This window comes from Rhamphochromis sp. 'chilingali' (genome assembly GCF_963969265.1).
Source record: "Rhamphochromis sp. 'chilingali' genome assembly, chromosome: 16".
Taxonomy (NCBI): Eukaryota; Metazoa; Chordata; class Actinopteri; order Cichliformes; family Cichlidae; genus Rhamphochromis; species Rhamphochromis sp. 'chilingali'.
The window spans coordinates 3,319,638-3,343,906 of NC_137943.1; the positions used below are offsets into that span (position 1 = coordinate 3,319,638).

Here is a 24,269-nt window from a genome sequence, read left to right on the forward strand (position 1 = left end):
AACAAGTACAAGTACCTCGGGCTGTGGGTGGACAATAAACTGGACTGGTCATGCAACACAGAGCACCTGTATAAAAAAGCCCAAAGCCGACTGTACTTCCTCAGGAGGCTGAGGTCTTTTAACATCTGCAGGAAGCTCCTGAGGATGTTTTACCAGTCGGTGGTTGCTGGAGTACTTTTCTATGCTGTGGTGTGCTGGGGGAGCAGCACAGCAAAGAAGGACTCATGCAGGCTGGAGAAACTGATCAGGAAGGCTAGCTCTGTGGTCGGCATGAAGCTGGACACTCTGGTGACAGTGGCAGAGAAAAGGACACTAAAGAAACTGATGGACATTATGGACAATGCTGGGCATCCTCTGCACACGGCCATAAACAACCAGAAGAGTCTGTTCAGTGACAGGTTGCTTCTTCCCAAGACAAGAACTAACAGACTTAAAAACTCCTTTGTCCCACACGCCATCAAACTGTTTAACTCCTCTCTGGAGGGGAGAGGGAGGGGAAACAGGAGGACAAAGGAGGGGGGAACAACTAAGCTGTAGTGCCTCTTCACCTCACTGTACAATACCTTGTGCAATACTTTTTGTAAATAGTCAACAGTGCAATAGACTCAATACTTGAAATGTGCAATTCACTTGTATTTTTATTTTTTATTCCTATTTATTCTATTTATCCCCTTCGTATATTTTATTTATATTTGTCTCTGTATTTATATATATATATATGTGTGTGTGTGTGTGTGTGTGTGTGTGTGTGTGTGTGTGTGTGTGTGTGTGTGTGTGTGTGTGTGTGTGTGTGTGTGTGTGTGTGTGTGTATATATATAATATTCTGTAACTCTGTAACTTCTGTCGGTGCTGTGCTTTTTTGGAAATCGAATTTCCCAGAGGAACCCACCCGAGGGATTAATAAAGTTCTATCTTATCTTATCTTATCTTAACTTTTCATAGCTGTTAATAATTATTATAGGGTCCTTACATTATAAAGCTCCTTGAGGGGACTGTGACTTGGTCCCATTTAAATTAATTAAATCTTGTAAGAGGATCCACATAATGGCAATTAATGTCCCTAGACTGTAGGTGTTGATTTAATTTTCAAATGTATCCCTTACACACCTGAATACTCCTAAAATCTCTAGCAGAGTTGTTTAGGGACCATGACTGTGGAACAACTTGCTGAAGTAGATCAGGCAGGGTTACTTGATTTTATCACTGTATAGAAGAAACCTTTCTGTACTTGTCATCATTTTGTGGGTAAGCATTGTATTATTACCTTAGTAGTTTTGGGTGTTTGTTTGTTTTTTTACCTCCGACTGTAGGATTTTGTAAAGCACTTCTTCGTTTGTCTGAAACGACTGATTTCTCGGGCACCCTCACCCCAGCCTGAGGCGTTCTGGTAACCTGTTGTTTGAACTTACACAGAAGACATCTAATAGAGACTGATAGATTTTAACTCATTCCCAGGCCACAATGGCCCTTCCCTCTGCAGGTGGTCCCCCTTTTGTCTTCACTGTGGCAGTAGGCTGAGCCAGCAGATCAAAGAGCCCACAAAAAGTGTGACCGTTTCTCTGTGTGTATATGTGTGTGCCCCTGTGTATGAGTGTGTTTGTGCACATCTCCCATCATCTCTCACATTCCAGGAATTCTTTGTGTCCCAACTGTCATCCTGGGCACAGAGGAGATCCAATCAGAAGGACAGACGCTGCTGTCTTTCTGATCATACAGTCGCCTTTACTTTGTGCAGGCGCACATGCAGAAACGTTGCTGTCCCTCTGTTATGTAACACCCATGTTGTCTCCATTACACTGTAAACCAGTTGGTCAACATACATATACATATTTCAGCTTTAAGTTATTTTATTCCCTTCTGAATTTTTCGCTCCACTTCCCTTTATTTTTTTTAGTTGCCATCACATATGACGCTCAAATGTCCTAAAGGAGCATAGCAACCAAATTATTCTCGCTAAGTTTTACTTTTAGCCGTGGAGCTGACTTTTAGTGTTGTCACTGATTCTTGTCTGTGGTTTTCTTGGCCACTCATAAGCTGATGACAGTGTTAGTTTTTAGTGTGTGAGCAGCCTTTCTTGGACACTCTTTCAAATAGAAAGGCCTAGAAATATAAACTGAAAATACATACACAGGAAAAGTGGAAGAGGAGTGAGGGCGGGATGGGAAAACAGCTTCTCAACACAGGCTTCATTTACTGCTTGGCTGGTTGGTGCAGCGTCTGCACATGTTCGGGAGTCTGAAAGTGTGTGAGGTACACCTATACCTGAAAACAGGTCCTCTCTGTTGACAGCTGTGCAGCCCACCCACCCAGCTACAGTCTTTAGGGTTGGTTAAGACGAGGCGTCAGTCAAACTTACTGGGGTAAAATATACAGCAACACAAACACACAAATTTAAAAGAACAAAAAAACAAATAAATTCTTTGTGAGTTGCATAATTTTGTGCTTGTAAAATGCCTCGAGATAAGTGTCCAAGAATGTTGTATGAACAGTTTCAAAAATGACGTGTAATCTTCCTTTAAAAAAAGGTTACAGTCTGCAGTGCCTCGTAAATGAGTTCTTTTGTTGTTCTAACCCTGAGAACCAAAACCTCTTTCGCTCTAATTGGCAAAGTACTTGTACATTCAAGCACACAAAACCAAGAGCGCATGCAGACACACACTTCGGGCTTATGAACACACACACAAAAAGCAAAAGTGACACCAAATTCCAATTTTTTTATCTACTACATTTTAGTAGTAGATAAAAGAAAGAGCACAACTTGCTAGTTGTGGTCTTGCTTCCTAAGTGTTTTGTGCGTTCTATCACAGCTCCCATTAGCTCAGCTCAAGTGCTTCTTGATCACTATTCATGCTGTGATTGTGTCATTTGGACGGCGTTGCATTAGTGCACAATGTGGCAAAAGTTCAGTCAATGGTTAATGTTGCTGTAACAGATCACAACACATTAACCTCACACCAATACGTAATGTGTCGCCAACTGCTGCTCATAGGAGATCTCCTGCTTGCTGGCGTTGTCTCTGACAGAACATTCACCTTACAAAAACGTGCCTTAAGGCCACTGCTGTGTCAATTTGGTGCTGTATAAATAAAATGTAACTAAAAGGCACAAAATCGCACTATATCAAGTATTATTTTTCTTTTGGATTTTATTTTTATCTTGCAGTAATTTTGATGGATTGTGTTGTGACATCTAAGCCAGTTAAATATCCTGGGCTTCTCTAAACTCTAGCCAATTTACTGTTTTTGACCACAAGGTGGTGGCAGAGTGCTAGCATGTGTGAACGAAGCACAGTATGATTTCAACTGCAGTGTCTTAATGTGTGGTCAATATACTGTTTCATTGATTTTATTGATTCTGAATATACTGATATTAGAAATGACACCATGTGCCCATGTGTCATAGTTATACTTGTACAGCTTGTTTATCTTAACACATTTATGTACATAAATCTACATCACTGTTTTCTGATTATTAATCAAAAGCAGGACACGTTTTTGTTTAAAATTGGCATCTTACGTCATCTAAAGAAATTCTGTAACTAAAACTGTTATATCAAAATATCCACACAGACGCATGCCTCTGTGATTTTCCTTTGTCTTTCCAGGAGACGCTTAAATGGAATTTTTTTGTAAATAAATTCCTAGTTTCATCCATGGGATTGGCTGTGACAGTAAACCAATTAGCATTTATTGTTGTAGCAGTTGCTAGGTAGAGCAGGAAGTGAGAGAGAGGTGAAGGGTGAAGGGGTTACTCCTCCTGGAATCCAGGGGCCCTAAATGGGGTCAGCATGTATAGAAAAAAGGGTCTGTAAATACTCGTAAGAATGTGGAGCAGTTCACCACGTTCGCTGTCAATAGAAAATTGTATTTAGTAGTCAGTATAATCTTTTAGTGATATAAGTTTGCATATGGTAGAATACTGCTTGTAGTTATTTGTATTAGGAAATATTCAACCATGTATACTCAGAGGCATATAATCAATTGTGTAGGGATAGGTTGTGTGATCTTTAACAGGCTGCAAAGGCTTGGTGTGTATTCCACACACCCACATCCTGGGAGCACGAGAAAGGTCGTACTTTCTCTTATTGTTTTATGGTAGGATTAACGTAGCTATGTCTGTTTTAGTTTAAGTGCTTCTTTACATATAGATGAACTGCTGGACTTCCTCACCATGTTATTTAGGGTGAGGGGGAGACTACCCTTTCCTGACCAAGGATGTACCTTTTGTGCTTTCATGACCCTTTGATCAGCAGTAACACACACACACACACACACACACACACACACACACACACACACACACACACACACACACACACACACACACATACGTTCAAATAAAGACCAGGGCAGTTCCTCACCGGAGTCTCTCAGTAGGGAACTGCCCTTGCTAGCAAGAACTCTGTGTTTCTCTTCTCTGAGTCTTTACTGAAGAAGTGTTTTAGAATATTGTCCTTAACATTCGCCTTCGCACATCAGAGCTCAGCTTTCTTTCTGTTACTTTTTGACAACATAAAGCCCGACTGGGGTCATGTTTGCAAATAAGCACTCTCTTTTCATTTACTGTTTGAATGTGGCCAAAAGGCTCCATTTGGCATCAGCTCATTGACTCATGTTTCTGATGCAGTTGCAACACTTACATTCTTATTACAACCACTAAGAGATAATAGTCTAATTTATAACAATTTCTGATAAATTTGCAGATTTGTACAAGTCCTATTTTACAAGCTAGAAACCCTTATCCAAATCTACAAACCAAGAGTTCAGGTGCTAGTTAATTTCAGGCTAGTTTAGGCATTGTTATTACATTGTTTATTACATACATGTCAATAAAAGTCTCATTCACGTGATGGAGCCCTACTCAGAAAACTGTCAGATTTAACACTCTCTGTGAAACTGGATTAAGGAAATAAGTGTTTAAAGTTCAAGTTTTTAGAGCACGTTCAGCAACACCTTGTGCCATTACACATTCAGGCCCCATCTTATCTTAATGAGTAACATAAATAACATAGAGCTGGATCAGGTGACCCCGAATCCTCCCTTAGTTATGCTGGTGTAGGCTGCTGGGGGATTCCCATGTTGCATTGAGTGTTTCTTCTTCAGTCACCTTTCTCACTCACTATGTGTTCACAGACCTCTCTGCACTGAATCACACTTGTTATTAATCTCTGGCTCTCTTCCACAGCATGTCTTTATCCTGTCTTCCTTCTATCACTCCAAACGATCACAGCAGATGGCCCCGCCCCTCCCTGAGCCTGGTTCTGCTGGAGGTTTCTTCCTGTTAAAAGGAAGTTTTTCCTTCCCGCTGTCATCAAAGTGCTTGCTGATAAGGGGTCATATGATTATTGAGTTCTTCTCTGTATGTATTATTGTAGGGTCTACCTTACAATACAAATACTGTTGTTGTGATTTGGCGCTGTGTAAATAAAGTTGAATTGCAGAACATGAAATCACTGGGTTAGGTAGTTGGTTGGATTCTGCTAACAGGCTTAGCAGACTTAGCATAGACATGAGTTTAAGTTAACATATAAGTGGAAAACAAGGAAACAGACGAAAGAAGTGGATAACATTAATAAAAACAGTACTTTCAACTATGAGTTCAAATGAAGTATTCTGCTCTTTACTACACAATGCATTGAACAATACTGTAATTCTTGGGCGTTTCTTTTTTCCCCTTGGGTGGTCTTTTTGCTGTGACCAGCCAGACATCCAACCAGTAGGAGAATAGCTAAGAAAAAATCGATTTGATTGACAGTTTCTGGTTGCCATTTTTCATTTTAATTAGTTCAACTACATAAGAAAGTCTGTGATTGATGTAGCTACAGTAAAAGCTACTTGTTGATAGCCACTGATACTTGGATAAAACACTGAATAACAGAATTAGGTTCTTGTTCAACTCCGTAAGTAAATCACACAACACATGGCTGAGACTTGAGGTTTTTTGAGTTACATTTGTTACTACAGCAAAACGTCTGTTTTGCTGTAGTAACTGGTTGGCAAATGGTTTCTTTATCCTCAATAAAAATGTGACTGAAATATACAGAATCAAATGTTTTTTAGCTCAAATAAATAATCACTTCCATTCTAAAAAAAAAAAAAAAACAGCAAACAGTACAAGTAAACTCAAACCTAAACAAACATCACAATCCAGTCATTACCACCAATCCAGCCTTTGTCCTGGACCTCACCAAACATTTACAGAGACACAACACAAGAGAACAGTCATGCCTTTGTCATCAGCAACGTGGGGCCCCTGTCCTCGCTCTGTGATCAGTGAGCGGCAGCAGAGTGAAGTCCAAACCTTTTATCGTGCAATTAAGAAACAATCATCATAATTTTGCGTCAGGGAGCAAATGAGCGCTTGCTATTAAAGGTGAAGCCATTTTCCTGCTTTTACCCAACAGCACCATTCTCTGGCAATGGTGATGGAAATTTGAGCTTTTCTAGTTATAGACACATACATGAGAGCACAAGTCAAAAACTAAGAATGAGATGTAACTACAATCAAAAACATTAGTATTACACGAATAACTCATTGTTTCTGAATAAGAATTACACATTCAATCTCTAAACCGCAGTCTTCTCACATGTTATCTAATGTCACATAATATGAATATTTGATAATTTTCTTACTTTTTTATTCAATTTCTATGTTACAGTGGAATGTATGAAATGTATGTAGAAAGTGACCGAAAAACTATGTGCCAAAGGACACACTGAAGCAAAGCTTTCCCTCTGTGCTCTTAAAAGAAACCTCCCTTCTAATGCCTCTGCAATGTTTTCCCTCCTGATTCACCGTAGTTTCATTTAGTATGATGATCAACAAAATTGGGGCCAGCGTAGCACCAGATATGGTCGGGCTAAGTTGTAAGAGACTCTCTTTAAAATAGTGGTGAAATGTGAAATTTTGAAAAAATGAATTCTTAACCAAATAAAATAGTTTTTAATGTTAGCGTGTTGGACTACAACTTGCATCCTAAACAGTATTAAAGCTTTCTTGGGATGTTCTCCCCCCTCTATGAGCTGCTAGTGGTTTGGTCCACCCCAAAGCAGCACAGACAAAAATAGTTTCAAACTTGATAGCGATGGTGAGGACTTAGATAACCACTGATCATGCTCCAAGACAGAACAGGGAACTATTATGTGTAAAGTAACTAAGCAAAAAGTTCTTCTTATGCCTGTATAGCTGCTGATATATCATAAAAATGTTTTTATATAATATATAATAATAGTAGGCTATCCCAAAATAGTGAAAAACAGAGACTGATTCAGCTGCAGCTCCAACTCTAAATAAATAGATATATTTATGTCAGTGAGAATGTAGAGCAAGCTGAGCCTTAAAAGGCATCCCTCAAAGCTTTACTAGAGGTGTTTTTGTAGGTTTGCACAAACATAAATCTGGCAACAACAATGCAATATTTCTGTGGGTGATATTTATGGAGTGTGTGGTCCAAAGGCTTCGCCACTGCTCTGGACTCTACACCACCCAACTAATGACAAAACATGTTACGGTTACATCCACTAACCAGTTTCAGCTATCTAAATAGTTTTGTTTTGTAAAATGTCTCAATAATTAAAGAGAAAAACATTATTAATAATATTATGAACTTGACAGATAATTGAGGTTCACATTAGAAAAGTCTGCATGTCAGCCGGTCTTCATGGTGCACTTTCATGCTACTTTAGGAAGGCATGTCTTCATAAGCAAATGATAAGAATGAAGTTTCTGAGTCCCTCTGAAAACAGTCTGGTTGCTCCACTTAACCTCAGTCTGATGATGGAGACCTGAACACCTGAGCGCTTACACAGACATGCAGCGCAGTATGTAGTTATATTTCATTAAAGGCATGTCAAACACTTCCTTACTGATACATGTACTTTTTAATTTGTCACACACATGCGGCCATGGGGATGATATTTGCGTGTAGACCACATGGTTGTGCCCCACTCCCACTGTGTTTCTGCTTTATAACAGTCAGTGTGCGTCATGACTTTTAGACCACATGTGTGATCACAGAAATGGCAGTAGATGCACGGAAGGAGGTGGAGGATTGAGGCCTTGTTAACGAACGCTCTAATCTTCTTGTCTGTGAGGCAACGGGAGAGAAAAATCAAGTCAAGTCAGCTGTGGTGTAGAGTCCCCCCTCCAAAGTAGGGGGAGTCAATAATTACACAGAGAAAAAGGAGGGTGGGGGTGTGCAGAGAGGAGATGTCAGGGGGGATGGAAACAGGGCAGGAGAGAGAGGTCATAACGAAGAGGAAAAGAGACAAGAGAGGCAGCAGGAGACAAACGGCTTGTTTTTTCACTTTTTGTTTCGTCCCTCTGGATCACCTGGATTACTTCTGCTCTCTGCAGAAAGTAACTTCTCATAATTGGACCCTCAGCATCTTCCTTGCCTATATGTTTGCATGTGTGCAATATCTGTGCTCATACAGATCAGAGAGCATCCACCTGAGAGAGACGCAGGCAGATGATGGAACCTGCACACCTCTCCCTTGCACTCTTCTTCCTCGTCTTCTCTCCTGTGAGTGGCCAGTGGTGGAGTTTGTTCTGGGGAAATCCTAAAACCACCACCATTCCTCCTTCAGTTACCTCTCCGACCGTGACGTATCCAAGATTTTCTGACACCCCGGGCACAACGCCAGTGTGGTCAGTAAAAGTGGACGAGGTGCTGGTGAATGCTGTGGAGGGTGTTCACACAGAAGGGTCTGTTTTGACCCCCACTCAGCCCAGCTCAGGAGTGTCACCGTCTGGTTTCACTACTGCAGATCACTGGACATTTCCTACAGGGAAGACTGCAGGTGGAGACAGTAAAAGTGGGTCTTCGGACAAACCCCTGAAACACTGGAGAAATGGTGAGTTTAGCGGGTGTTCTAACTTCTGGGAGGCTCCATTGTGCTCCATACATTTGGGACTAGCCATTAGAGAAATCCGATTTGGTTAGTGGTCAGACTAAAGATCCAGAGCTGCTTGGCTTGTTTTTAAATAAGTTGTCTTATTTCAGGCAGTGGCTCATTCACGAACTGGCAGGTTGGTGCTTTGATCCCCAGCTCCTCTGATCTTCAGTATACTTGATATTGAACTTGTAATTGCCCCCAGATGTATCTATTGGTGTGTGTGTGATTGATAAACTACACAAAATGAAACACAGAAAGACTGTGAAAAATGTTTCAGTGTTACTTGTGCTGTAGCATTAATAGTGGTCAGTAAATGCTACATGTGGCAATATTTCATAAAAAAGCAAAGATCTCATTTATCATCTCTTAGACTGGAAACGAATTGAAACCAAAAATGTTACGTGATATATCCTTGTAAAGGCTGGTTTATTTGTAAAACAGAAATTAAAATGTCTTTAAAGTTATGCTGTGACAGTCATTAGCTTTGGTTTGGTTTTTGCTAACAATGAAGTGTGTAAAAGACGGGATTTAACCATCAGTACTCCTGAGCAAAGCTGGGTGATCAATATATCCTCCAGTTAACTGTTTGTACTGTTATATATTACTACTTACGTGACTAGTTTCCAATAACAACAGCACCAGGTAACCATTTTCTGCTTCTGAGTGACTGCAGAGGAAGTTATGTTTCAAAGCATCGAGCGGGTAATTATGCATAAATGTTCACACCTCAGATTCTCTTTATTTGTTTACTGGGTCATGTTGATGGTTCAGTGGTTGAGTGGGCCTACACAGTCTTTCCATCCTGTCTAAGTGTATCTCATAAAGGAGAACAGAATCCCTGCTGACCAGTATGTGATCTAGTCCTAGTCTATAGTCTGAGACGTCTGGAAAGAGTGGGCCAAGCTACAGGAAGCTTTTGTGTGGCATGCGAAGGCTGAGGTGGGTTTAAAAGGTTATGCATGGTTAATATTGGTTTTTATAAGTCTGCAAGCTGATTAGGCGTTCATGTGGCCAAGATGAGGATTAGGTTTGAGAAGCAGGAATAAAAAAAACAAGATGACCATGATTAAGATTTGAAGTTCACAACAACAACAACAACAACAACAACAACAATAATAATAACAATAATAATAATAATAATAATAATAATAATAATAACAACAACAATAATAATAATAATAATAATAATAATAATAACAACAGCAATAATAATAATAATAATAATAATAACAATAATAATAATAATAATAATAACAATAACAACAATAATAATAATAATAATAATAATAACAACAATAATAATAACAATAATAATAATAATAACAACAACAGCAATAATAATAATAATAATAATAATAATAATAATAACAATAATAATAATAATAATAATAACAATAATAACAATAATAATAATAATAATAATAATAACAATAATAATAATAATAACAATAATAATAATAACAATAACAATAATAATAATAATAATAACAACAACAATAATAATAACAATAATAATAATAATAATAATAATAATAATAATAATAACAATAATAACAATAATAATAATAATAATAATAATAATAATAATAATAATAATAATAATAATAATAATAATAATAACAATAATAATAATAATAATAATAATAATAATAACAATAACAATAACAATAATAATAATAATAATAACAATAATAATAACAATAATAATAATAATAATAATAACAATAATAATAATAATAACAATAACAATAATAATAATAATAATAATAATAATAACAATAATAATAATAATAATAATACTGTATGATTGTCTAAAATGCTAGCTGAGACCTGAGTATTAGGTGAATTAATGCATTTATTAATGATGACACTTTGATGAAAATATTAAATTAGTGAAATGAGGAGTAGTAACAAAAAAACAATAAAACTAATAAAATGTAATTTCAAGAATCATGAGTGTGAATGTATTGAACCACCATGGACGAGGATCATTCTGACCCTGTCCTGTTAAATAGTTAAATACTTAATTTACATTTACAAATTTGTTTGATAATAACTCAGATTTGACAAGGTATATAAAAAAGAAGGTATGAAACACACTGAAACAGATTGAAGAGCTTGTTTTCAAATTAAGCTCACAGCTGGCTCCAATAAAACCAGAAACATAATAAATGAACTGTTGTAAGTTTATCACACGTCCACGAGTACCTCTGCTTCACAGGACCTGCAGCTTCAGTCTCATTCACCATCCACACTGCTCCACCTCAGTCTGCAGTCAAAATGAGCCTCTTGCTGGTTCTAGTGTTAATCACTTTCATGTGATTAACACAGGATTTGTTCATGGGCACTCTGGGAGTTATTGTTGCACAGGTATTTACTCTGATGTGTCCTGGGCATTGGTACAGGCTGAAAAACGGCATTAACTGAAATACTTTATACAACTTTGAGCAAATGGGTTACTATTTATACATGCAGCAGACATACAGGAACAAATGTAAGGGCCAGTTTTTGTCGGTCCAACATTTTTTTAAATTCAGATGTTTTTTGTGTTTTTTTCACTCGCTGGTTAAAGCTCTGATTCACATGAGATTTTCCTGCTGCTAAAGTTTTATGCTGAGGTTAAAATAACAAAACTGTATTTATTTGTGTCCTATTCATTCATTCATTCATTTATTTATAAAGCACATTTAATAACAACAGGGAGCTGACCAAAGTGATGTACAAAATAACAATTAAACAACGACATTAACAACAACAACAACAGGTAAAAAAAATTAAAAGAAAATTAGGATAAAAGAATCGGTAACTCTCATACAGTTTCGAAAGTCAGAGTAAAAAAATATGTTTTAAGATGCGATTTAAAAAGAGTGACAGTCGGGGCCTTTCTAATGTGGAGAGGTCATTCCACATTTTCGGTGCCACAACCGCAAATGATCTCCTCTATGAACCATCCTAGACTTATGTAAGGTAAGGAGATGATCACTTGATCGAAGGGCTCTTATGCAAAACTCAGATGTCCAGTGACCATTGCTCAATTACAGCCATTGCTAAACTGAAACTGAATGACTCTCCATCACCTGCCTGTGAGTTTTATTTCAGTTATCAGTTTTAATCCATCATAATTCTGTTTGTTTGGGGATTCTGTTTTTATGCTGACAGCATATAAACAGCATTTTGTCCTGGTGTAGAGACCTGAGTAAATCTGGTCTTTAGAGTGCCCCGATCATGAAAACACTAATTAGAATCAATTCTATACCTTACAATATAGGAAATTAAGTCATTATATTAACTGTTGATATAGCACCTTATTTTGAAGTAACTGGCTGTGTGTAATGGACAGAGAAGTAGCTTCACACATGGACAACACTAATCACTTGAAACCGCTCGGCCTGTCAAGCAAGTACATTTTAATTAGCTGCACTATACCATCATGATAACCTGCTGAAGTTCATCAAAACTGGTGCAGAGGTCAAATTAAATTGCAAAATAGACAAGATGGCTATAGCGACTATGACATTACCCTTTGGTTTAGGAGTCTGCTTTAGAAGTCTGAGTATCTGCGTCTTTGCTGTCACCACTGAAAAGCCTTAACTGGCCTGTGAAGCTTGGTTAGCAAGCTGTATTCATAAACTATACAGATACAAACCCAAGAACCAAGACTAAGTGCTGCTATTTTCCTTCATCAACACTAAAACTACAGCCTGGCTGTAGCACACAGCAGGCTGTTTTATCTTTCACAAAACGCGTAAGGCAATAAAAGTAGCCACGCATCTCATCTGCCCAGTATTGAAATGGATTCGTTTTGTCTTTTTTAAGTGACCTTTTTATAGTTGTTATGAAGTGAGAAGCCACCCATGGAAACCAAAATAGTTTTTTGAACTAGTCTGCAAATATGTATTTTAACAATGAAGACTGGCTCTAAGTTACTGCATTACTTTGCTACACCCCAGATGTCGTCACTAGGACGTCTAGCTGTAAATTCAGTTCTCCCATAGCAGGATACTAATGCTTGCACATCTGGACTGGAGGTGTGTGGGCTTGGGTGTGTGTATTTGTTTGCAGGAAGAAAAGTGTAAATGTGCAAGGGTGAGCGGTGCACTGAGTGATGCATACACACAGTGGCACACATACCAAACCCTCTAATCAGGTATGTTTCCTCTTGGCCAGGCTGATGAATTAGAGAGCCCTAAATGTTAATCTGTCTGATCTGGTGTTTGTGTGCGTTCACATGGGTGACCTGTATGTTTGATCTTAAGCTTATGCAGATCTTATACACGTGCATGTAAGTGACAAAGATTTAGATAACAGGGACGAGCATGCCTGGAATGCTGAGGTGAGTGTCGCCACGGGAGACAGGCCTCACAGTGAGAGGAGTCAAGGGAATGTGAAACCGTCTCTTCACATATGCACCAAGCACTCTAATTGCCGGTTATTCTGTTTCTGAGGATTATGTCCATACGAGGCAGAGCAGTGAGCCGTGGTGGGCAGAGTCTGGATCAAATCAAGTCAAATTAACACCGTGTCAGGATCACAAGTACCTCTCCTCCTCATTTTAAGTGGCGAATTAACCAGGAACACACAGGGCAGACAAATGGGATGAAGATGGAGGTTGAGACATTAAAACAAGATAACTGCAATTTGGATCAGGTTCATCTGCACTTAAGGCTAAATATTGCAGTGTGTGTTCAGAACGCTTGCCTTTAAATATAATATACTACACATTTAGGATTTTTAGTGTCTCTGGGAAGGATTTGAAAGAATAAAACTTGAATGAAAAATGCAGCAGTGTGTTTTGTCTTGTTTTCTATCTCTCTCACTCTCCACGTACAGCATTTATTAATATATACTATTCCTGTCTGTCTCTGTCAGAGCAAGGCTCAGGAAGTTATCTGAACCTAACGGACTTAATTGGCTTCCCCCTCCCTCCCTCTGTGTCCTTCACTGCTGGCTTTGAGGGTCATCCAGCCTACAAATTTGGGTCTCAAGCCAATGTCGGCCGACTCACCAAAACCTTTGTGCCGGGATCGTTCTACCGGGACTTTGCTATCATCGTCACGGTAACCCTACAATCTTCTAGCCTCCTTGATTGTCAACATGCTCAGTTGTCATAACTAAAGATATGACGGTTTATGAGGGCGAATGCCTCCTTGTGTCATCACCGTGTTAAATGTCGACATTAAAGCAAGACTCATATGTTTGTCCCTGTTTAAAAACTGTGAATACAGAAAAATATCTCTTTAATGTTTTCATATACTCACTTATGACTGAATTTCATGTGAAAGGGATGTGGAAGCAAAAGCTTAAAGTCTTTTTTTTTCCTCACACCATCGTATTATTCCAGGTGCGCCCAGCTAGCCAGAGAGGTGGCATGCTCTTTGCCATCACAGATGCCCAACGCAAGGTGGTGAAGCTGGGTTTGGCCCTCACTCCAGTTCGCGAGGGCCTCCAGAGCATCTTACTGTACTACACTGACCAGGAGCAGGCCTCCCACAGCCACAAAGCGGCTGCCTTTAGCGTCCCGGATATGACTGACCAGTGGACACGATTCACGGTGAGCTTCATCCAGGTTAACGACAAAAGATAAAAAGACTCTTCCACTAAGATGAGTGGTTTAACTTTGTCCAAGTCATTGTGGACTGACGTCTGTTGTCTCTGCCTGTCAGGTGGTGGTGGAGCATAATGAGGTCCGTCTCTACTTGGACTGTGGAGAGGCCGAGAGTAAGGACTTCCATCGTAGGCCAGAGAAACTCACCTTTTCACACAATTCAGGCATTTTTGTAGCTAATGCAGGAAGCATGGGGCTTGACAAGTTTGTGGTAAGTGAAAGTTTAATATTAATGTGGTAACCGAAAATGAGAGAAAGAACGAGAGAAAGAACTATATATTTTCTTCTTTTTTTCACATTTAACTAGCCAGTACTCTAAATAAATCTGTCTCTAAATAAAGACCCCATATCGATTTTGATGGTAAGAAAGGGAAGCAAAAACTTCCACTGACCAAACAGAAAATGTTTGAAAAATCTGCCTGATTTGAGATGGAAAGACCTAGAAGTAATTAATTTTATGCAGTTTTTCATTGGTTTGGTTGAACTGTTTCCTCGGTAGAGTGAACTGTTCTTGTCTCTCTTTGGGAGACTTTTCTTAATCATAGCGTCAAGATGTTTGGCCAGTTTTTATTTATTTAGGACAGTTTCCACATCCTAATGCAAAATGAATACACGTTTTTCTGGACTGGATAAGAATACAGCCAGGCCTACAGATCACACACAGAGAGGAAGTGAGAGGGGAGGATACATGGGGGAGTAAATCAACTGCAGATGAGGAAGTTGAAGATATCAACATGGCTTGGTTGTGGTGTGATCAAAGGCAGACCGTGGAGTGCTGCATCGTGATAGGGCACAAATGCAAACTTGATGTCATTTCTCATTCAGGAAAAAAACAAAACAAAAATGTTTGTGTGCTTGTCATTGAAACAAATGTCTGTGCAATGTCAACTCCGACGTTTCCAGAATGAATACATGACGTTCTTTGGCCAAAAGGAATGAAAATCTATTACAAAAGCCACTTTGACACATGACTTCTTTTCCATCTCAACTATCTCCACACAAAAAGAAAAGATAAAAAATAAAAGAAATACGAGCTGGGAGCAAATTGCTGTGGTGAGACACCCTTATCACCTCACTCTGCTTCGTTCAGTGTAGCTTGACTGTCTGAACAGGTTATCTGAAGCATGATGGCAAAATATGTGCACGCTCAGCAGCAGTACGTGCACTCGTGCCCATCTGGGACAGTGTGCGTGCGTGTGTGCATGTGTGTGCGTGTATGCGTGTGTGTGTGTTTGTGTGTGTGTGTGTGTGCGTGCATGTGTGTGTGTGTGTGCCTATTACCTCACATTTTGCTGTGATACAGTGTGTCTGGTATCACTGTCAGACTTTCTAAGAGAGATCCACAGTCCTGAATAGAAGTGCTGTGACAGAAGAATAGAAGCTTTAATTTTTGTCAAATATTCCAAACACTGATCACTGAAACTAAAGTAAATTTTTTAATGCTTCAGAATAACTTCCCAATTATATGTCAGAGGTATTTCAAGATGGCTGCTGAGTGGCAAGACAGAGTTTTTCCTCTGTCTATTCTAATTACAGCAACTGCATGTAAATATGTCCCCACCTTTTAGACTGAGGATAGTCCATGAAACATTTTAATGGGGACTGTTTAAACAGATAGCTCTGGGTGACTCACAGCTCACAATAATCTCTGCTGATTCCTGCACAGTCCATCATTTCCTCCACTGTCTGAAACGAGCAACATTCCCTTTCAGCTAACTTTCCTCTCACTGGCTCTTTCATACAAAGAACATAATTTATTCCAGGTGGGCGGAGCTTTTATGCCCACAATCAGAGCTGTGTTTGAAATGACCATACGAGGAGTCTCAGTGAGACAGCACACTACACTTGGGATGCAAGTGTTATGCAGTGTTGTGCATAATGTACATATGTTGTGTACATTTCCAAATAGTTATGGACCTAACTGCATGTACAATGTAATCAGATGACAGTTATTATGTTGCCAACAAATCACACAAAGAAGTCTGTAGACCAGTAACTAGATGGACACTTGGAGTGCCTGCATCACGATTTTAAAGAAATTGATCCAGTTCACACCAAAATGTGACGTGTTATCTCTTTGCCCTCATCTCAACTAAGATTCATCAATCTTAAGGCATAAGCCAGTGATTCCATGACCCATTTTTAATTAGATTGTTAGTCTTTCTCTTAAATGTAGCTCGAGTTACTACCTATGATGAATTATGAGAACACAGAGAAATGAGACTGAAAACATATCTAATGTTTGGTGGAGGAACTCTAATATGACACCTCCACAAAGGCAGCATCACTGCTTTGTTGTTTCATTTGTGTTATTATTTGGTCTTACCAGACTGATGCTGAGGACACAACGGAAGAACTAATTCTAGCACTGCTCAGACAGACAGAAGCCCAACGGTCACAGCAGTCACTGAACTCCCGTCAGTCAGCCAGCACAAGCCTTCCTCTCCATGCAGTGACATGTTTCACATTTCCTTTGTTTTTTCCTCTGCAGGGTTCGATTCAGCAGCTGGTCATAAAAGACGATCCAAGAGTGGCTGAGGAGCAGTGTGAAGACGATGATCCTTATGTGAGACACTCCGTAACTTGTTGCTGAAATGCAAACCTTTCTAACACAAAGCCACAGTCTGCCTAGCGATATTTTAAAATGCTGTAAAAACTTACATGTCAATCCACAGCTCCCCCTTGTGGTTAAAATTACTGGTTGTAAGGATTTGTGCTAAAAGGGTTTTTTTTTTCACCAATGAATGTATAATATGACGTTTGATAAAGGCCTCGGGGTACGCCAGTGGAGACGAGGCTTTGGATGACAGAGAGACAGAGAAAGACCTGAGGAAGACCGCACAGGTGAGAACGCCTGGCTCAGCACGGGTTGGCTGGTGATGGCTGGATGGATTACTTTAGTCCACTCCATCCATCAGTGTGTGTGTGTGTGTGTGTGTGTGTGTGTGTGTGTGTGTGTGTGTGTGTGTGTGTGTGTGTGTGTGTGTGTGTGTGTACATGTTTAGACATCTTTGTGAGGAAAGAAAATTGGCATACGATACCTGTGGGGAGCAACAGTCACTGATGGGGACAAAATGCCGTCCCCACGGGTTTGAGGCATTTTTGAGGCTCAAAATGTGATTTTAGTGTCAGGGTTACAATTAGGTTATGGTTAGGTTTAGGGTAAGGGTTAGGGTTAGCCATTCATTTTTATCGGTTAGGTTTGGGGTAAGCGGATAGGGAAAGCAGTATGTCAATGAGATGCCCTCACTAAGATATGAAAATGTGTGTGTGTGTGTGTGTGTGTGTGTGTGTGTGTGTGTGTGTGTGTGTGTGTGTGTGTGTGTGTGTGTGTGTGTGTGTGTGTGTGTGTGTGCGTGCGTGTGTCCGCTTGTTATGTCTGGAGCTTAAAACTAAAACTACACTCCATGTCTGTTTGCACTTGTAAGAGTTCAACCCTATGCATTGTTTTGGTGCTGTCTTTCATCCTCCCACAACCTAAAAGTCAGTTTGACCCCAAACATCTCTGAATTAAAACTGACTTTGATGCTTCAAAGAAAACTGGCCTTAATAACCTGTTACTACAGAATGGTGGAGTCATGGTAGACCCTTCTAGTCTGGCCTGGAGACACTATCAGCAGCAGAGTAGAAAAAGAGCAGAACACGATGCTGGTCTTTTATTGTGTTGATGTTTAGTAATGCTCTTGTTTTGAAAAATAAAATAATTCATCTGAAGTATACTAAATGAAAAATCAAAGTGCTTTCTGTTAATAGTCTCATTCACCCAATTCAACCCCATTAACCATCCCTAAATACAGTCACTTCTTTCATCTGTACCAAAACCCTTTATCTAACTTTCACACGCATTCACACTTTTGCCTGAGGACACTTCAACACATGCACAGGAGGAACAAGAGAAAGGAGGACCTTCTAAGCTAATGTGGAAGAGCAGGTTGTCACACTTACAATGGTGGGACAAAGACATGGTGCACACACGAGACAGAATCACAGCCATTTGTGTCTCTTGCAAGGAGGAGGGTGTTCCCGTTAGTGCTCCGCCCACTGATGCTCCAGAGGAGTTTGAGGACTTTTCTCCTCACACGGGTCCAACAGAAGCCCGAGTGGACCTGATGACAGGTCTGTAGCACAAAGTTTTGTTCCTGTTTATTCTATGAAAGCTTCAGTATTTGAATTATGAACTAAACCTTTATCATATTTACTTTTCTAAATGTCCTCTCTCTATGATAACGTAAGCATACGCTGTCTGAAGTAAAACTGATAGACGTCATATGCTGTTTGCAGGGCTACACCGAACAGAGGAGGCGGGAGAGCAGCCACAGGGTGTAAGTTGGAGCGTGGGCTTTCTTGCCTAGTTGTCTTATTTTGAAGACAGTGTTGGTCAGAAGATAACAAATGTAGCTCCAGTGTTTCAGTTTATTTTCCCTACAGACACAAATAACTTAAAGACTTCTTGATTTCAATTTTAAAGGGTGATGTCAGGTTAAAAGGAGAGCGCGGTGATCCTGGCCCGCCTGGCCCACCTGGTCCACCAGGTCCTCCCAGTGTATTCAGAGAGACTAAGCTTGGAACATCTGGCCCACAGGGACCACCAGGATCTCCTGGGCTGCCAGGAAAAGATGGACACAAGGTTTGTGTGTCAAAAAGAGGGTTTGTGTGTTTTTCCTTCACCATCTTTCGAAGAACATCGGAGATTTTTTAAGTGAACTTTAAACTCACGAAGTAATAAGTCTTCTTGCACCACTGACTCTCATGCTTCCTCGTGCTTCTGCTTTCAGGGAAGCAGAGGCGATAAAGGAGGTCCAGTAAGTTAAACAGCACTATGTCTGCTTGTTTGTTTTTTTCTGTTTCAGTTGCTACGCTCACTAATTATATTTTCATCGTCAGGGCCAAAAAGGGTCTCAAGGATTTCCAGGCTTGAACGGAGAAGTTGGAGCTAAAGGAGAGAAGGTCCAGCTAATGCATCCATGTTGCATTTAATTAACTGTTACTCTTTATTCCAAATGTAGTTTTATTTTATGATACCAAATAAAAAGAAAAAGTTCTGCCTTTTTCTTCTGTACTTTACTCCTCCCTGCCTCCTTACAGGGAGACCCGGGAGTTGGTTTACCAGGCCCCCCTGGCCTTCCTGGACCCCCTGGACCCCCCAGATCACGCAGTGTACCCGTGAGTAACAGTTTATGGTTTCGCTACTTCCTCCCAATATGTGTCTGCTCAGTATTGTCTTGCATTTTAGCAATGATATCAAATGTAGGCAGCATAAACAAGACATGAATACAAAGAAAAGCATCTTGATGAATGTGTTTTAGTATGGACCAGATGCCCTGGGTTCTGGGTTTGAAGACCTGGACAGCGATGCAGACCTCATCCAGGTAAGAGAAAGGACTAGTGAACAGATGCAAGAGTCTGACAGTCAATTATGGCAGTGAAAAAAAATCTAACATCTCCTTCCATTAGGGTCCTCCTGGTCCACCGGGCCCTCCAGGACCTCCTGGTCCCCCTGGACCCCACCTGTCCTCATCTGCCACCATTGAAGGACTTTCTCCTGGGCATGCTGGACCACCTGGTGCACCTGGCAGTGATGGCCTTCAAGGCAAACAAGGAGTACCAGTAAGTTAACCTTCAATTTAAGTGAAAAATAGATGATTTGTTTTAAATACAAAAATCTATGTAATACAGGGAGTGCAGAATTATTAGGCAAATGAGTATTTTGTCCACATCATCCTCTTCATGCATGTCGTCTTACTCCAAGCTGTATAGGCTCGAAAGCCTGCTACCAATTAAGCATATTAGGTGATGTGCATCTCTGTAATGAGAAGGGGTGTGGTCTAATGACATCAACACCCTATATCAGGTGTGCATAATTATTAGGCAACTTACTTTCCTTTGGCAAAATGGGTCAAAAGAAGGACTTGACAGGCTCAGAAAAGTCAAAAATAGTGAGATATCTTGCAGAGGGATGCAGCAGTCTCAAAATTGCAAAGCTTCTGAAGCGTGATCATCGAACAATCAAGCGTTTCATTCAAAATAGTCAACAGGGTCGCAAGAAGCGTGTGGAAAAACCAAGGCGCAAAATAACTGCCCATGAACTGAGAAAAGTCAAGCGTGCAGCTGCCAAGATGCCACTTGCCACCAGTTTGGCCATATTTCAGAGCTGCAACATCACTGGAGTGCCCAAAAGCACAAGGTGTGCAATACTCAGAGACATGGCCAAGGTAAGAAAAGCTGAAAGACGACCACCACTGAACAAGACACACAAGCTGAAACGTCAAGACTGGGCCAAGAAATATCTCAAGACTGGTTTTTCTAAGGTTTTATGGACTGATGAAATGAGAGTGAGTCTTGATGGGCCAGATGGATGGGCCCGTGGCTGGATTGGTAAAGGGCAGAGAGCTCCAGTCCGACTCAGACGCCAGCAAGGTGGAGGTGGAGTACTGGTTTGGGCTGGTATCATCAAAGATGAGCTTGTGGGGCCTTTTCGGGTTGAGGATGGAGTCAAGCTCAACTCCCAGTCCTACTGCCAGTTTCTGGAAGACACCTTCTTCAAGCAGTGGTACAGGAAGAAGTCTGCATCCTTCAAGAAAAACATGATTTTCATGCAGGACAATGCTCCATCACACGCGTCCAGGTACTCCACAGCGTGGCTGGCAAGAAAGGGTATAAAAGAAGAAAAACTAATGACATGGCCACCTTGTTCACCTGATCTGAACCCCATTGAGAACCTGTGGTCCATCATCAAATGTGAGATTTACAAGGAGGGAAAACAGTACACCTCTCTGAACAGTGTCTGGGAGGCTGTGGTTGCTGCTGCACGCAATGTTGATGGTGAACAGATCAAAACACTGACAGAATCCATGGATGGCAGGCTTTTGAGTGTCCTTGCAAAGAAAGGTGGCTATATTGGTCGCTGATTTGTTTTTGTTTTGTTTTTGAATGTCAGAAATGTATATTTGTGAATGTGGAGATGTTATATTGGTTTCACTGGTAAAAATAAATAATTGAAATGGGTATATATTTGTTTTTTGTTAAGTTGCCTAATAATTATGCACAGTAATAGTCACCTGCACACACAGATATCCCCCTAAAATAGCTAAAACTAAAAACAAACTAAAAACTACTTCCAAAAACATTCAGCTTTGATATTAATGAGTTTTTTGGGTTCATTGAGAACATGGTTGTTGTTCAATAATAACATTATTCCTCAAAAATACAACTTGCCTAATAATTCTGCACTCCCTGTATACACTGATGGGATTCTGCAGACGTATGCAACTGTCCAAACATGCATGGTCCTGTGTGGAAAAAGTAACGCAGTGAAGACGTGTTGTCTGTGGTGACACATCACACTTCTCCATCTAACAAACCTGTGGACAAATCCAGGTTTGGCAGTTGTAAGGATGGCGGTACTTGTCTGGGGCTGCTTTGATTTCCTGGATGACCATGAATTCTGCTCTCCACCAGAAAAAGAGAAATTTCTGGCCATCAGTTTATTCCCTGAAGCTCAAGCTCACTTGGTTATGCAGCAGTGCAGTTATCCAGAACACACCAGCAAGTCCACCTCTGAATTGCTCCAGAAAAAAAAAGTTTCTGTAGTGGACTATTCAAAGTTCAGAGTTAAATGTGCCTGAGATGCTTTGGCATGACCTCAAACAGGCTGTTCACACTCGAAAATCCTCCAGTGTGGATGAATTAAAATAATTCTACAAAGACGGGCGTGCCAAACAAAGAAATGCTCTATGGCAGTAATTGCAAAGACTTGATTACAGTTTGTTAGGTTTAGGGGGAAATTACTTTAACACACAGGACCTGGAAGACTTGGTTAGCTGTTTTCATTTAGTAAAGAAAGTAATTTAAAGCTGCATTTTGTATTTACTTAGGTTATCTTTGTCTAATTTTAAAATTTGTCTGATGATCTGAAGAATTTAAGAGTGACAAATATGCAAAAAATGAAGAAATCAGAAGATGCTGTATAGACACTGGACAGACACCTCTGTTAGTATAACAGTGCTACATCAGGAGACATTATTATAGCCTATAATATTTTTACATAATTGTTTTTTTCATATGTTCTGTTTTACTATATCTTGTACCTTCACATTTTATTTGGATTATTTATTTTATTTCTTAAATATTGTCATATTGTAGTGATTTGCATTTCTGTGTTTATATAAGCCAATGACCGATGTATACCAGCCGTTCTCTAACTGTCTCTCTCCATTTCATTGTCCTTTATCTCCACAACCAATCTTTATTCGTACCTTTATTGTTCCTCCTTCTTATTCCTACCTGGAATCTCTCCTATTTGTTTCAGATGGTTGAGGATTGGTTTAGTGGTTCTGGGCCTGACGGTTCAGGTTTGAGCTCAGAGTTCTCCGCTGTCCTCGCCTCAGACTTCGGCTCTAGTTCTGGTTCTGATTCTGACTTTGAGTCAGCATGGGGTTCAGGCGAGGTATACTGCCCAGTTTGCCTGGAAAACCAGCAAACAAAGAAAGGCAGAATTTCAGTCAGCGCTAGAGCATTGAGGTAGACAACATTTAGCTTTCACCGTGATAAAACGGTGTCAAAGCAATAAAGATGAACCTTAGCTAACTACCCTAATGCTCAGGCACAAATGACTGCACATTATCTCCAACTACGTTATCTTAACTGCTGGCTTGCTTGTGCTAAAGCTGAAAGTGATAATCGCTGTGCCATGAAACCCAAAGTGGTTCTTTTACTTTCAGTTCCAAAATTGTCATTGCCAAGGAAAAAAAATCAGCATGACATTTTACTCTATATGATGACAAGCAACTGAACTGAAAGGATCTGGCCACACTCTTATTGCTTATAACCTCATGCTTCTCTCACTGCACATGGTAAAGGAACTGCTCTGCCTTTTGCACCAGTCACATTCATTTTTTACTTCTGTTGGCTGATTTTTCTCAGGGATATCAGGGATATATAAACTACTGTATATATATATCCCTGCGTCTGCTACTAAAGTTACAAATGGGCGATTTCTACATGAACCAAACAGTTGGTTAAGTAAAGATTTGTATGTGACAGTGCCACCAAGGTCACGTGACAAAAAGCTCTCAATATTATCAGTTAAACGAAATATCCTGGACTAGATTAATGTGCTGGATTGATGAACAAACAGAAATACATATTATAGCTTTAGTAGTAAGCAGTCTTCTCTTGGATCAGCTGGCAGTGAGTGTGTTACCAATGAAGTCTGAGGTTTTATGGGTCCATCAGTGGGTTGGCACAGAAACACTGCTCTGAGTGGTGCTGCTTGATTAAAGGGATATACTGAATGTATCATCACTTCAGCTTGCTGTTAGGTGATGAAAAAAGAGGCGATAAAATCATCCTCGCCTATATGGTTGATGACATCGATCCTTCACGCTACAGCACATTTAGCTAAATGGCAAACAGTCACAAACACCTTGATTGAAAATTGTTCAATTTATTTGTATGTTGCTGCTTTGAATTGTTTGTGCCAGTTGGACAAATAAGAGGCAATGATATAAACAGCCATTTACCATTGTCTGCGTTAAAGCAGAACGTTTCGTATTGAGGTTAAAATCATCATTTAGTGCAGAGCAGTGTTGGCATGGATGATATTATCATTTAAGGAAGCTGAAGAATCGAACAGCTTCCAAACATTCATGTATTCCTTTAAGGTGACGAGGGTCACAGTTGCACTCTGGATTGTTCCTGTTGGAACAGCCAAAGTGTCAACACACAGCGACAGTATGCTCCCATACTAGCATACCTATGACTTACC

The 24,269-nt window shown here is 39.9% G+C and overlaps 1 protein-coding gene across 4 annotated transcripts in view; it reads left to right on the top strand.

Moving 5' to 3' along the window:
* The window catches only part of col15a1b (collagen, type XV, alpha 1b), a 54,484-nt gene that overhangs the window by 12,177 nt on the left and 18,038 nt on the right, over nt 1-24,269 (top strand). Inside the window, exons 1-14 of one of the 4 annotated variants that reach the window (XM_080861723.1) lie at nt 8,227-8,856; nt 13,768-13,955; nt 14,240-14,449; nt 14,562-14,714; nt 16,995-17,069; nt 17,273-17,347; nt 18,517-18,619; nt 18,785-18,825; nt 18,972-19,130; nt 19,279-19,305; nt 19,388-19,450; nt 19,589-19,666; nt 19,810-19,872; nt 19,958-20,110. In XM_080861723.1, coding sequence (XP_080717849.1) covers nt 8,472-8,856; nt 13,768-13,955; nt 14,240-14,449; nt 14,562-14,714; nt 16,995-17,069; nt 17,273-17,347; nt 18,517-18,619; nt 18,785-18,825; nt 18,972-19,130; nt 19,279-19,305; nt 19,388-19,450; nt 19,589-19,666; nt 19,810-19,872; nt 19,958-20,110 — 1,773 coding nt within the window. In that variant the 5' untranslated portion in view covers nt 8,227-8,471. Of the gene's footprint in view, nt 1-8,226; nt 8,857-13,767; nt 13,956-14,239; nt 14,450-14,561; nt 14,715-16,994; nt 17,070-17,272; nt 17,348-18,513; nt 18,620-18,784; nt 18,826-18,971; nt 19,131-19,278; nt 19,306-19,387; nt 19,451-19,588; nt 19,667-19,809; nt 19,873-19,957; nt 20,111-24,269 lie in introns of those variants that run through there. The other 3 variants (XM_080861722.1, XM_080861724.1, XM_080861725.1) reach the window with 3 other exon arrangements.